The sequence below is a fragment of the Bufo bufo genome, chromosome 2 (assembly GCF_905171765.1).
Source record: "Bufo bufo chromosome 2, aBufBuf1.1, whole genome shotgun sequence".
Classification (NCBI taxonomy): domain Eukaryota; kingdom Metazoa; phylum Chordata; class Amphibia; order Anura; family Bufonidae; genus Bufo; species Bufo bufo.
Window position 1 is genome coordinate 787,014,401 of NC_053390.1, and position 15,427 is coordinate 787,029,827.

Sequence of the window (15,427 nt, forward strand, 5' to 3'; positions counted from 1 at the left end):
GTCTTACAGCCAGACAAAGGACAGTGAGGAGGAGGAGGATTACTGGCTGATTTACTGGAACACAGATTTCTCTATATATTCCTCATTTTTAAGTGTAAAGGAAGAAAGGAGATTCATAGAGGTTGATTGGAGATATTTCTCTTTTGTGTATTTTCTGTGTTTAGTGTTGCTTTAAATGGGAAGACTAATTTTGAAGATCATTATAACTGCACAGACCAGTGTCCTGTGCATCAAGCAGTACCCAAATCACAATCGAAGATTAGGAAGAAAAAAAAAATCCGGATCATGAGTTTTCAGCACTGAAGGCACATTACCTTAACTGTGAAACCAGCGCCGGTAAGCTATTTTGGAGTAACGGTTCAGAAAACACCAAGTTTTCAAAAAGATGCTTATTGTGCAGTTCCCACGTCACCTGGAATTTTTTCAAATGTTCATTTTCCTGCAGTTCAAATAATACAAAAAAATTTAACTCTCAAAAGACATTGCCTGCCACCAAAGGTACACTGTTTTCAGAGCACACAACACGGAGAGTCATTTTGTTCATACCAAAGTGATGAGGAAGGTGCCGATTGTGCATGCCGCCTGACAGAGGGAACTGTATTCTTCTAGGAGGAGGGAGATGAATTGGTGAGCTTGAGGAGGTTTGTTTGGGGCCACCTTAAAGCCCAGTGACAAGTGCTTGAGTAGACGGACTTTCATCTCCAGGACGTACTCTCGTGCTTGCTGCTCTAAGCGTTGATACAACTGGTAAGGGTCCCTTTCACATAACCTGCATATATCAAGGAGAGAGGAGTCATAAAGGTAGGTCAAGTAGCTTTGTAAGTATTTGGCTAAAGAGTTTAGCACATAGAAGAAAGAAGAATCCAAATCCCTGATTCCTTGAGGGAACAGATACATTATTAAAGGGGCTGTCCGGGTTTAGAACTGAACCCAGACATATGCCCATTTTCAGCCAGGCAGCCCCCCTGACTTGAGCATCGGAGCAGTTCATGCTCCGATGCTCTCCTTTGCCTTGGGCTGAATCGAGCAGGGGAAAGGCATTTTCTGGAGTTCCGGTGACGAACCGGGCTCTCCATAGGGCTGCCAGGCGGAGGCTTTCGCCCACCATTGAGCCCGGTGACATCACCGGCACTGATGGGCGGGCTTTAGCCCTGCCCTAGCCTGTAAAATGGCTAGGGCAGCGCTAAAGCCCGCCCATCAGAGCTGATGACGTCACCGAATACACTGCTGGGCGGAAGCCTCCACCCGGCAGTGTGTTATTGTAAATAAAAGAGCCCTTGCCCTGCGCTATCCAGAGCAGGGCAAGGGAGAACATCAGAGCATGAACTGCTCTGATGCTAACATCAGGGGGGCTGCCTGGGTGAAATTATGGGTATGTCCGGGTTCAGCTCTGAACCCGGAGAACCCCTTTAACACCAAATTAAAGGGGTAAACCAGCTGGGACCCACATTGATCCCAACGGTGGTCCCCTTCCCCTGCTGTAATGGAGCGTCAGGTTTCAGTAATTTTTTTAAAAAAAAATTTACCAATGGTTTTTGTGATTTTACAGAAGCCTACAAGGAAAAGAAGAAAAAAAGCTCATGTTGCTTTTTGATTGCCACACACATACTGGGGGCCATTAAGCCAAGACTGGTGTTCCCATACGACAGTATTGATCCCCCATTGCTGGAGTAAGATGATCCTAATTTATTAAGGGGCAGATGCCTATTAATAAATTACTCACTTTGTGTGTCAGAAACTGAAGTCTACGACAGAAGTGTCGGGAAGCTGAAAAATTTGCTAATTATGGTGCAAATATATCGTGCACCATAAATTGCGACTTTTTGATAAAACAAATGGGCGTAAAAGTTTTAATAAAATGTCTACCCTCTGTGTACATAGATTTTTTTTATAATTTGGTATAGACTTTAGAGGGAATGTGCCATCTTCACCTATTGTTTATATCATTTTTTATGTTCAACATTGTTAAAGAAATTTTGGTGGTTATTTTTAATTTTCCATGTTAATATCTATATTTAAAGGGCTTCTGTCAGCCCACTAAACCATTTTTTTTTTTTTGCTTAATAATAACCCCTACACTGTGATTTATCCATACATAAGTAAAATAATAATTTTCGTTCAGTACAATTTGCTAAAACCCTATTTTTATAATATGTAAATTACCTTGCTACCAGCAAGTAGGGCGACAACTTGCTGGTAGCAGCCGCATCCTCCGATCCTAATGACGCCCCCTCCGCTTGTTGATTGACAGGGCCAGCGGACGGGATCTTTCTCCGCTGGCCCTGCCTGTTTTCATTCAATATCTGGCGCCTGCGCCACGGCCGTACCTATCTTTAATCGGCACAGGCGCACTGAGAGGCGGCCACTCACTCAGCCGCTTCATCCTCAATGCGCCTGCGCCGATGACGTCACATCTACACCCGGGGCAGGCGCATTGAGGATGGAGCAGCTGAGTGAGTGGCCGCCTCTCAGTGCGCCTGCGCAGATTGAAGATAGGTACGGCCGTTGCGCAGGCACCAGATATTGAATGAAAACAGGCAGGGCCAGCGGAGAAAGATCCCGTCCGCTGGCCCTGTCAATCAACAAGCGGAGGGGGCGTCATTACGATGGGAGGATGCGGCTGCTACCAGCAAGTAGCCGCCCCACTCGCTGGTAGCAAGGTAATTTACATATTATAAAAATAGGGTTTTAGCAAATTCTACTGAACGAAAATTATTATTTTACTTATGTATGCAGAGATCGCAGTGTAGGGGTTATTATTAAGCAAAAAAAAAAAAAAACGGTTTAGTGGGCTGACGAAATGCATAAAATCCTGCAGTTTTCACATTGCACCACTTCTTGGTCTGTACAGATCCCTTTACTGCAGTTACCTGCTTATCCTGCCTGTAATGATATCACCTCTGTGTACAGATAAGACAGGATCCACCATTTACAATAGGTGATGGTCAGAGCTTATCTATTGTTTGCTTGTACAATAACCTCTGTACAGGTCACATAACATGCGAAAACTCAGAAGTCATCGAGGCCCCCTCCTGTCCACTGTGTCTATGGCCCATGTTATCTAAGGGAAAGACCTCTACTTTTTTTTTATATGTATTTGCAGTATGCAAGGTTAGAGAAAAGAAAGAGGTGAGGCTTTAACCCTAACACAAAGACCTGATCACCTTCGAGGAATTCTGTATTACAACTCATGTACACCGCAGGCTCATCCTCCTTGTACATTTACCTATCTACCAAGTCTTTCATTCCATCTTTCTCTGGCACCAGTGACTGGTCCTGGTCATCCGCCAATGGCGTTCCCGCTTGACGGTATATGCAACGAATCATGTACCGTACATCTGACCAGTAATTTTGCAGCTGCTGGGATTCCCGTTCAGTCTCTGCTGAAATTTCCCTAAAATTAAAAAGGAGAAAAACAGCTTCACCAGACCTTTAAATCACAATGTATTCCTATGTAAATGGGAAGGACCAGGGTCCATCAGCCAAAACAGACACATTTACCTCAATGAAAAGCTTTGCAGCGCTTCAAAACATCCCAATGAGCAGCTATGTCACTGTTCACACTGCTGTCAGATCTGAAGGGAAGCATATTGCTACACGGGGCTATTTTTCCTGCTAAAACAATGGACACAGTGGAATCTGCTAGCGGAATTTAGGTGCCAATGGCGCACCAAAATTCCAGCGACCTCCGTGTGGCGTCTGTCTGCAGCTCTTGCTCGCAGGCCAGCGGTTTAAAGTAGCGACCGTGCCAATAAGAGACATGTCCCATCTTGGCGGGGTGTCTGGACAGACATTGCTTGAAGCCGTGGTGGGTGTCCACTAGCGATTTAACGTAATTCAATGGCGCTAAGCAGCAAGCAGGCCGGAAGCATTCAAAGTAAAGAACCGCAGCAGAAACAGCATTGGTTTCTCTATCGGAATACACTCCAGATTATGACCCACGACCAAAATTTGCTGTATGAACAGGCCCCTGATAAGTCAATATCAGACCTGTGCTGTATCAATAGTGAGTAATATTCTGCATGGCCTTGTTCCTTTATAAGCAGAAACCACGATGCGAGTGTGAACATAGCCTAAAGCAGGCATGGCCAACCTGAGGCTCTCCAGCTGTTGTAAAACTACAACTCCCACCATGCCCTGCTGTAGGCTGATAGCTGTAGACTGTCCGGGCATGATCGGAGTTGTAGTTTTGCAACATCTGGAGAGCCTCAGGTTGGCCATCCCTGGCCTAAAGCATCATGGAGCCTTTCTGAGGCACAATGGTTGCCATATTATCAATAGTGTATTGGAGTATTAGCAAAGGGGTTGTTTACCAGACCTGTAAGGGTCCATTCACACGTCCATAGGTGTTTTGCCGATCCGCAAATCACGGACACAGGCAATGTGTGTTCTGCATTTCGCGGCCAGCACTCTAATAGAAAATGCATTTTCTTGTCTGCAGTAGGACACTGCGGATCTAGAAATGCGGATAGCACATAGCATCAGTTCCGGCCCCACAAAATTCAGAACGGATCCGGAAAAAAATTGCGGACGTGTGATTGGACCCTAAGGGAAGTGCTTCTGTGCACGACTCCCGGCCTCCGATACTCCTCTGGGCTTCCTTGATGTCAACTTCCAGTTTGACATTGTCGTAGCCAATCACTGGCTGCTTCGGGGACTGGGTCCTCTAACATCATGACAAATGGGCACATGACGCAAGGGGATCTGGTCACCACCGTGGCCAGTGATTGCATGCAGCAATGTTAAACCCGGTGTTTACGGCGAGGGAGCCCAGCAGAGCGTCACAGGCCGGGAAGGGGGAGGAGCGGGGAGCCAACGCCGGGAAGCAGGTAAGTAAGCTTCCCTTTACATACCCTCACGTTGGGTCATCAATAATTGATGAGCTGCTGAAAGGACTAACTCTGCGGCCTTTCGATGTTAGGCACCATGTATCTAAAGCTACAAGAGAACAGACTTCATTGGACCTCACACAGAGGAGGACCCCTTTCATTCTAGCAATGCCCACCTCTCAAGTGACAAGTTAAGCTGTTTGCAGAGACACGCAGCATTTGAAGACATCTCAATATTCGTGTCTTCCAGCGAGAAGAATGCTAGCGATTCCATATATCCCACAGGTTACAAGCAGGCGTCCTCCTACTTCCCTGCAGTGCCATAAATGAAAGCTCCACCACCTCATTATCACAGATTATAGATCTATTACTGACAATGAACAATGCAGGGAGTGACATGACAGGATAATTCCCCAGCATGGCTCACAATGCTGCAAACTCATTTGTGGTCTCACCGATGATGTGCCTTACCTGCGCTCATTACAAGCTTCACAACCGCACGACATTTCAGGAGGTGCAGAGTTATTAAGGGCCACAGTGGGTGCAACAGTCTGGGCTCCGACTAACATTCGTCCTCCGCCAACAGATTCCTGCTTTGAACCGCTATTGCCCGGTGGCATGTGCAAAAGGAAATCTTGACTCTAAAAGAGAAGAAAAAAAATAAATACACAATATTTCCAAGTGCAGCTGAACCACGACATGATAGTCAGATGGCGGTGCACACCAAATCAACTTCACATCCCATAGAAGTCAATGGTGTTACATTCCTATACATTTTCCTTTAACCACCTCAGCCCCCAGTGCTTAAACACCCTGAAAGACCAGGCCACTTTTTACACTTCTGACCTACACTACTTTCACCGTTTATTGCTCGGTCATGCAACTTACCACCCAAATTAATTTTACCTCCTTTTCTTCTCACTAATAGAGCTTTCATTTGTTGGTATTTCATTGCTGCTGACATTTTTACTTTTTTGTTATTAATCGAAATTTACAGTTTTTTTTTGCAAAAAAATGACATTTTACACTTTCAGTTGTAAAATTTTTCAAATAAAACTACATTTCTATTTAATTTTTTCTCTAAATTTATTGTTCTACATGTCTTTGATAAAAAAAAAAAAATGGTTTGGGTAAAAGTTATAGCGTTTACAAACTATGGTATAAAAATGTGAATTTCCGCTTTTTGAAGCAGCTCTGACTTTCTGAGCACCTGTCATGTTTCCTGAGGTTCTACAATGGCCAGACAGTACAAACACCCCACAAATGACCCCATTTCGGAAAGTAGACACCCTAAGGTATTCGCTGATGGGCATAGTGAGTTCATAGAACTTTTTATTTTTTGTCACAAGTTAGCGGAAAATGTTTTTTGTTTTTTTTTTCTTACAAAGTCTCATTTTCCGCTAACTTGTGACAAAAAATAAAAAAATTCTAGGAACTCACGGAATACCTTGGGGTGTCTTCTTTCCAAAATGGGGTCACTTGTGGGGTAGTTATACTACCCTGGCATTTTAGGGGCCCTAATGCGTGAGAAGTAGTTTGAAATCAAAATGTGTAAAAAATGTCCTGTGAAATCCTAAAGGTGCTCCTTGGAATGTGGGCCCCTTTGCCCACCTAGGCTGCAAAAAAATGTCACATGTGGTATCGCCGTACTCAGGAGAAGTTGGGCAATGTGTTTTGGGGTGTCTTTTTACATATACCCATGCTGGGTGAGAGAAATATCTCGGCAAAAGACAACTTTTCCCATTTTTTTATACAAAGTTGGAATTTGGCCCGAGATATTTATCTCACCCAGCATGGGTATATGTAAAATGACACCCCAAAACACATTCCTCAACTTCTCCTGAGTACAGAGATACCAGATGTGTGACACTTTTTTGCAGCCTAGATGCACAAAGGGGCCCAAATTTTTTTTAAGAGGGCATTTTTAGACATTTATATTCCAGACTACTTCTCACGCTTTAGGGCCCCTAAAATGCCAGGGCAGTATAAATACCCCACATGTGACCCAATTTTGGAAAGAAGACACCCCAAGGTATTCCGTGAGGGGCATGGCAAGTTCATAGAAGTTTTTTTTTTTTTGGCACAAGTTAGCGGAAATTGATTTTTTTTTTTTTTTCTCAAAGTCTCCCTTTCCGCTAAATTGTGACAAAAAATTAAATTTTACATGAACTCGCCATGCCCCTCACAAAATACCTTAAGATGTCTTCTTTCCAAAATGGGGTCACATGTGGGGTATTTATACTGCCCTGGCATTTTAGGGGCCCTAAAGCGTGAGAAGAAGTCTGGAATATAAATGTCTAAAAAATGTTAAGCATTTGGATTCTGTGAGGGGTATGGTGAGTTCATGTGAGATTTTATTTTTTGTCACAAGTTAGTGGAATATGAGACTTTGTAAGAAAAAACAAAAAAAAAATATATCAATTTCCGCTAACTTGTGCCAAAAAAATGTCTGAATGGAGCCTTACAGGGGGGTGATCAGCACCCTGTCATTGATCACCCCCCTGTAAGGCTCCATTCAGAGGTCCGTATGTGTTTTGCGGATCCGATCCATGGATCCGCAAAACACAGTCGGACCTCTGAATGGAGCCAGCCTTACAAGGGGGTGATCAATGACAGGGGGGTGATCAGGGAGTCTATATGGGGTGATAACCCCCCTGTAAGGCTCCATTCAGACGTCCGTATGTGTTTTGCGGATCCGATCCATGGATCCGCGAAACACATATGGACCTCTGAATGGAGCCAGCCTTACAGGGGGGTGATCAATGACAGGGGGGTGATCAGGGAGTCTAATATGGGGTGATCAGGGGTTAATAAGTGTCGGGGGGGGGGGGGGTGTAGTGTAGTGCTTGGTGCTACTTATTACAGAGCTGCCTGTGTCCTCTGGTGGTCGATCCAAGCAAAAGGGACCACCAGAGGACCAGGTAGCAGGTATATTAGACGCTGTTATCAAAACAGCGTCTAATATACCTTTTAGGGGTTAAAATCGCATCGCGAACGATCGCCGCTGGCAGGCTGTAGATCCACTCGCTTACCTTCGGTGCCTGTGTGCGCGCGTTGACAGGAAATCTCGCCTCTCGCGAGAGGGCGCGTCCACCCAGAACAACAGGGCCGCCGCCAGGACGCAATCCTGCGTACGGCGGTCCTGAGGTGGTTAAAGGGCACCTGTCGGCAGTTTTTTACCTATTACACTGGTTGACCTGTTACATGTGCGCTTGGCAGCTGAAGACATCTGTGTTGGTCCCATGTTCCTATGTGTTCGCATTGCTGAGAAAAATGAGGCTTTAATATATGCAAATGAGCCTCTAGGAGCAACGGGGGCGTTACCATTACACCTAGAGGCTCTGCTCTCTCTGCAACTGCCGCGTCCTCTGTTCTTTGAATTGACAAGACCATTAGTGATGACATTTTTACTGCCCAGCCCCGTCAAAGTAAAAAAAAGCATGGCATTTGCAGAGAATGTGGAGCCTCTAGGTGTAATGGTTACGCCCCCGTTGCTCCTAGAGGCTCATTTGCATATAATAAAACATAATTTCTCTCAGCAATGCGGACACATATGAACATGGGACCAACACAGATGTCTTCAGCGGCCAAGAGCACATGTAACAGGTCAGCCAGTGTCATAGGTGCAAATCCTCACACATTATCCTGCACCCTCAATAAAAAAAAAAATTTACCCTGCAATTAAAGCAATCCTTTCAATGAGTTATTCTACATTCACTTGTTAGAGAGGTCAAATCAGTGGGGGATTCGACTAATGTTCATCGCCAACCGAAAACCTGCTGGTAGATCGGACAATAAGGTGCACCGTGTCCACAGACTTACCACTAATGATTGGTCTGGTGTGGGGTGGATATCCTCGCTTTCTACCGTCCGCCGGCAGTCTGAGCATACCCATAAGGGAAGGTGCATCTTGGCATTGGATTTTGGAGATGTGGAAAGTGCTAGTTTGCTTGAATTTTTTGTGCCGCACTCTGAGAGCGTAAGGTCCTTTCGTTCACTCCTGCAGAGGAGGCAATGCTCACCCGTGGTGTAGGGCGCCCTCTGACCTAGGCCAAATGTAAAGGGTGCCTAAAAATGTTTAAAAAAATATATATATATTATTAAACGATTATTCGGTAGCCAATTATAATACTAGAGCTGAGCAGGATGACACCAAACACGTGAATTTCACAGGTTTCATGAAAAAAAAAATATATAAATGCTAGCAAAGAATTTCAGCACCCTTGATAAACTACAACTCTCAGCATGCACACTTACTCGGCTGTTCTTATAAATCCCATAGAAGTGAATGGAGGATACTGGGAGTTGTAGTTTTAGAACAGCTGGAGTGCAGGCCGTTGCTGATCCCCGTTACAGATGCTTTCATTCATGGGCTCCTCCGCTCTACTTAGGATCTATACCATGGGAGCCTGGATTTTATGAAGACAGGCTACTGTTCTATCCCCAAAAAAGGGGAGGAAGGGGGTAGAGGGGCAGCAATGGCAAAGAAACAGTTTTAAGGGGTTGTCTCACTTTAGCAAATAGCATTTATCATGTACTGAAAGTTAATACAAGGCACTCACTAATGTATTGTGATTGTCCATATTGCCTCCTTTGCTGGCTGGATTCATTTTTCCATCACATTATACACTGGTGGTTTCCATGGTTATGACCTCCCTGTAATCCAGCAGTGGTGGTCGTAATTGCACATTGTAGGTTAAAACACTGGTCTATGCTCACTCCTGTGGTCTCGGCCACCAGAAAGGCTGACACTTTTCTATAGTGTGCAAGCACGGCCACCACTGATGGATTGCAGGGTGATCGTAACCATGGAAACGAGCAGTGTATAATGTGATGGAAAAATGAATCCAGCCAGCAAAGGAGGCAATATGGACGATCACAATACATTAGTGAGTGCCTTGTATTAACTTTCTCTACATGATAAATGCCACTTGCTCAAGTGAGACAACCCCTTTAAGGCTACATGCACATGACCGTATGAGTTTTGCGGTCCCAAAAAAAACAAAAAACAGATGAAGTCCGTATGGCATCCGTTTTTTTTTTTTTTTTTTTTAAGATCTATTGTAACAATGCCTATCCGCAAAACGGACAAGAACAGAATCCCTAACGCTAGTGTGAACCCACCCTAACCTTGTTTATCCACACATTGAAGAGGTGAAACTGGGACGTTCAGCTCCACGTTACCTTGCAGCGTTCCTCGGACCGTGTGCAGCCGGCAGATTTATTGCAGGTGCTCAGTGACTCTGCACAGAAGATATGCAGTGCCTGCCGCATGGACGGGATTTCTCCACCAGGCTGCTGGGAAGAAGCAGTCACCTCTGTGCAGCGCACAACATAAAAGCGCCATCAATCACAGGTTTTAATTGCTGTGGTGCAGAGCATCAGGCTGCACATCCTGATCAGTCACAACAGGCAGGCGAGCTCGGGTTCTGCTTCCCGTTTGCTAGGATATATGTCAAAGACATTATTGCCGCCATCCTAGAGGAGAAAACCAAGAAATCTATCCTCTAAGTGCAGGCCATGGAGGTGCGATCAGTGAGGGACCGGACCCTGGGGCCTCCACACTAACCAGTACAAAAGGCTGATGTATGTGTGGCATTGTCTAATAAGGTGGAGCCCAAACAGTCTTGCCCGCCAGTGCCAACAAATGGATGCATGATTTTGTGATAAAATTGTGTCGCCATACACCCAGGTGGGTTTTGACTTCATGAAATACTACTGCTCGTGTGGCTTTACCCTTGGGCAGCTTAGCCCCATTAAAAAGGTTCTCTCCTCTGAGACATCGCTAAGATATGCCACCAATGTCATATAGGCGTGGGGTCCCGCATAGGGATCGACCGATATGGATTTTTTAGGGCCGATACCGATACTTTGTGAACTTTCAGGCCGATAGCCGATAATTTATACCGATATTCTGGGAATTTTCATTTTTGAGAAAAAAAAAAAAATTCCTACACAAATCTGCTGAAAATTAATATGTTTATTGTTAATGTGTATTTTTTTTTTATAAGTCTTTTTCATTTATACTTAATATTTTTGTGTTTTTTTTTTTTTACTAACTTTTAGCCCCCTTAGGGACTAGAACCCTTGTCCTATTCACCCTGATAGAGCTCTATCAGGGTGAATAGGATCTCACACTGTCCCTGCTGCTCTGTGCTTTGTGCAAACAGCAGCATGGAGCTGAACATAGCAGCCAGGGCTTCAATAGTGTCCTGGCTGCCATGGTAACCGATCGGAGCCCCAGGCTTACACAGCTGGGGCTCCGATCGGAGGAGCAGGGGAGAGGGGATCCTGTGGCCACTGCCACCAATGAGTAATACTGGGTGGGGGGGGGCGCACTGCGCCACCAATGTTTTTACTATTGGCCGGGATTGCGGTGGGGGCGCACTGCGCCACCAATGATTAATACTGGAGGGCTTGGGGGGGGGGGGGGGGGGGGGGGGGCGCACTGCGCCACCAATGAAGATAAGTCTCTCAATCATTCATATACAGGAGGCGGGAGCTGGCTGCAGAATCACATAGCCGGCTCCCGACCTCTATGAGCGGTAGCTGCGATCCGCGGCACCTGAGGAGTTAACTACCGCGGATCGCAGCTATCGCTCATAGAGGCCGGGAGCCGGCTATGTGATTCTGCAGCCAGCTCCCGCCTCCTGTATATGAATGAATGAAAGGCTTATCTTCATTGGTGGAGCGGTGGCCACAGCCCCTCCCCTCCTCTTGTCTTCTCTTCTGTCATTGGCGGCAGCAGCAGCAGCACAGGGGGAGGAGACACTGCTTCCTTCTCCCCTGTGCTGCGGAAGGAACACAGAACGCGCTGAGAGCAGCGCGTTCTGTGTTCCCCATACGTTATCGGTATATCGGCAAAATAGATGCCGATAACGTTCAAAATCCTCAATATCGGCCGATAATATCGGCCAAACCGATAATCGGTCGATCCCTAGTCCCGCACCCCTCTCCAGAACAGGCCCCCGAAAGTGAAGGGGAGTGGACCATGCTCTCCATTAATTTCTATGGGAGTTCCAAAAACAGAGGGAAGTCCCATAAAAATTAATAGAGAGTGCACCACGCAAGCCAAGCCAGCGCTCTACTATTTTCCATGAACAGAGGGAGTCCTGTTCTGGAGATAGGCACATGTCCCTAGTGATATATAATTAAGCATGTCTCACCGTCTTGATATCCTAGTGATATGCCACCTATGTCTCAGATGAGACAAGCCCTTTAAGTAAAAGCTGCGGAGCAATAGCACCTGCCAATGGCTGAGGCACGCAAAGACCCCATACTGAGAACGTAAGCAATGTTCAAAACCTGCAAAACAGCGGTACGAAATGCACGGGCACCGTCTGTGGGGCAGGCGCATGGGGATCGCAGACCCATTTACTTGAATGGTTCCGCGATCCTTCCGTTCCGCAAAAAGATAGAACTTGCTCTATCTTTTTGCGGTGCGGAACCCCAGAAAGCACTCCATAGTTCTTCCGTAGTGTTCCGTATCTCCAGATTTGCGGACCCGTTGAAATGAATGGGTCCACATCAGTGATGCAGAATGGCCACGGAACGGTAACCCGTGTATTACGGATCGGCAAATGCGGGCCGCAATACGGCAACGGGAAGCACACGTTCGTGTGAACGAGCCCTTACACGAGTCGTGAAATCCAGTTAAAATCTGCAGAAAATACGCTGTGAAATGCACATGTAATAGGCATGGATTTTGCAGTGGGAATTTCTACATAATATTCGGACATAATATTCTACGTTTGCCTGCAACCTTAAATAGGAGCCGTCACCTCTCCTGACAGGTCCACTTCAGTAACTAGGTGCATTCTCCATGTAATAAGAATTCAGAAGCATCTTTTCATGTCACTGTGTGTTGCTCCTCTGTTATTCCTTCTAGAAGTTTATGAAGGAATTGCCATCTGGGTGTTAGCAGTTAGGGATGTGCCCTTGTACTGATTGCATAGTGTCAGACCGGGCAGGGCCACCCCCGCCAACTAGTAAAACCCAGTTTTACATTTATTCATAAACATCCTCTATCGCTGTAAAAAAAATAAAAAAAAGCATCTGCCATTTTGAAACTGGGTGGTCTGAAGGAGACCTAATGAATAACAGATGCACGAAGACCACATAGTAAGGAAGGAAGTCTAGGATAAAGCGGAAGGTGAAAAAGGTAAAAATCTTCTAAAAAGGTCAATTAAAAAAACAAATGGGATATTTAAAATTAAAATTTCATTCTAAGGCCTCTTTCACACTTGCGTTGTCCTAATCCGGCGTGTACTCCACTTGCCGGAATTACACTCCGGATCCGGAAAAACGCAAGTGTACTGAAAGCATTTGAAGACGGAACCGTCTTCCAAATGCGTTCAGTGTTACTATGGCACCCAGGACGCTATTAAAGTCCTGGTTGCCATAGTAGGAGCGGGGGAGCGGTATACTTACAGTCCGTGCGGCTCCTGGGGCGCTCCAGAATGACGTCAGAGCGCCCCATGTGCATGGATGACGTGATCCATGCGATCACATGATCCATGCGCTTGGGGCGCCCTGACGTCACTCTGGAGCGCCCGGGGAGCCGCACGGACGGTAAGTACACTGCTCCCCGCTCCCCACTACACTTTACCATGGCTGTCAGGACTTTAGCATCCCGGCAGCCATGGTAACCACTCTGAAAAAGCTAAATGTCGGCTCCGGCAATGCGCCGAAACGACGTTTAGCTTAAGGCCGGATCCGGATCAATGCCTTTCAATGGGCATTAATTCCGGATCCGGCCTTGCGGCAAGTGTTCAGGATTTTTGGCCGGAGCAAAAAGCGCAGCATGCTGCGGTATTTTCTCCGGCCAAAAAACGTTCCGGTCCTGAACTGAAGACATCCTGATGCATCCTGAACGGATATCTCTCCATTCAGAATGCATTAGGATAATCCTGATCAGGATTCTTCCGGCATAGAGCCCCGACGACGGAACTCTATGCCGGAAGACAAGAACGCAAGTGTGAAAGAGCCCTAAGACAATACTTGACATACAGCCTCTTACCTGTGGGACGCCGGTGAAATCGGAACCGAGTGGTCCATCTGTGAAAGGGGTACCGTTTAATGCAATCTGGGGGGGAAAAAAAACAGAAGAAACCTTATTACACGGAGAAGCGATTTGCCATCAGTAGAGAGACCAGGGCTAGACGACAGCTTTACACGTAGGCGTCCATAGGCAGGTAGGTCGGGCAAGTGCATGATGGGACTATCAAAGGCACGCAGCTCTTCCCATAGATATCTACTGCATTCTGTACTCAGAGCTCATGCACACAAACGTATATTCTTTCAGTGTCCCTTTCCTTTTTTTATTTTTTGCGGACTGTATACGGAACCATTCTGTTCAATGGGTCCGAAGAAAAAAAAAAGAAGGTACTCAGTGTGCATTCCGTTTCCATATGTCCGTATCTCCGTTCCGCATAACGGACAAGGATAGGACTGTTCTATTAGGGGTCGGCTGTTCCGTTCCGCAAAATACGGAAAGCACGTCATCCGTATTTTTTTGCGGACCACAAAGTACATGCAGTTGTGTGCATGAGCCCTTACCTCTAGTCCCGGTTCTACACTAAAAGTGCCCGTACACACACAACCCGAGCTAAAAAAAAAACCACAGTAGAAACCGCTAGAGTTGGTAGCAACATTTTTGTCAAACAAAAAGCTTTTTTCACACAGAGAAAAGATGGGAAAATAGCAGGGGGAAAAATATTATAATATAATATAATATAATATAATATAATATATTATATATATATATATATATATATAAAAACCACCACAAGCAAGAAAAATGTCCTGCTTCTCATATTTCCCATAGATATTCAGCTAACATCTGGAGGTGACACTTTCTAAAACACAAAAAAAGCCCCAAATGTGTTGAAAAATGCCACAATATACCCATCATGTGTGACTCCACCAAACAAAAAAAGGTAACTGCAGAATTTTTTTATTCCAGACTAGAACATGCACCTATCATGACATGTACAGCAGGGAATACTGAGGGCACATGTACCAATACCATTGCACCAGCTCTTCGGCAGCGTTTATTTTGGGGGGGCGATATTTCAAATCTCCTGTGAAACCACCAGCGCCGCAAAAAAAAGATACGTGTTCTCACTACACAGAGTCCTCGTTCACGTTTCTGTTTTACACGGAAAGCACAAATACCTATTGACCTCCATTTATTTAATTTTTTCACGTCAGAGACATGCACTTCTTCAGTCCGGGATGCGGACAAGGTGCACCCATTAAAGTCTGTGGGTCCGTGAAAAACCACACCGATGGCATCTGTGTTCTGTCAGTGTTTTACAGACAGATTGGAAGGAGACGCTCAGGAATCTCATTTTCGGCTGAGCAGCGTCCGTGGAATACAGATGACACATGGACGGCAAAAAAGCGGACACAAGGAGCGAACATGGATCAGAGGGACCCCCATAGACATCGACCTGTATACATGTAATGTGTACGGCCAGCTTAAGGCCTTGTTCACTTTGGGGCACGTCTTTTAAAAAGAAAATGACCGAGTCGGCTTCATGAATGATACTTGGCAGGACCCACACGCAGGTGGACCTTTAATAATAGTCCTTACA

General features: G+C 45.7%; 1 protein-coding gene across 4 annotated transcripts in view; it reads right to left on the bottom strand.

Moving 5' to 3' along the window:
- The window catches only part of FAM193A (family with sequence similarity 193 member A), a 120,353-nt gene that overhangs the window by 73,663 nt on the left and 31,263 nt on the right, over nt 1-15,427 (bottom strand). For 3 of the 4 annotated variants that reach the window (XM_040419202.1, XM_040419201.1, XM_040419200.1), the window contains exons 2-7: nt 13,849-13,914; nt 8,652-8,897; nt 5,301-5,470; nt 3,227-3,394; nt 547-769; nt 315-439 (exon numbers count right to left, since the gene is read on the bottom strand). In XM_040419202.1, the coding sequence (XP_040275136.1) occupies nt 315-439; nt 547-769; nt 3,227-3,394; nt 5,301-5,470; nt 8,652-8,897; nt 13,849-13,914 (998 nt within the window). Of the gene's footprint in view, nt 1-314; nt 440-546; nt 770-3,226; nt 3,395-5,300; nt 5,471-8,651; nt 8,898-13,848; nt 13,915-14,387; nt 14,394-15,427 lie in introns of those variants that run through there. The other variant, XM_040419205.1, reaches the window with a different exon arrangement.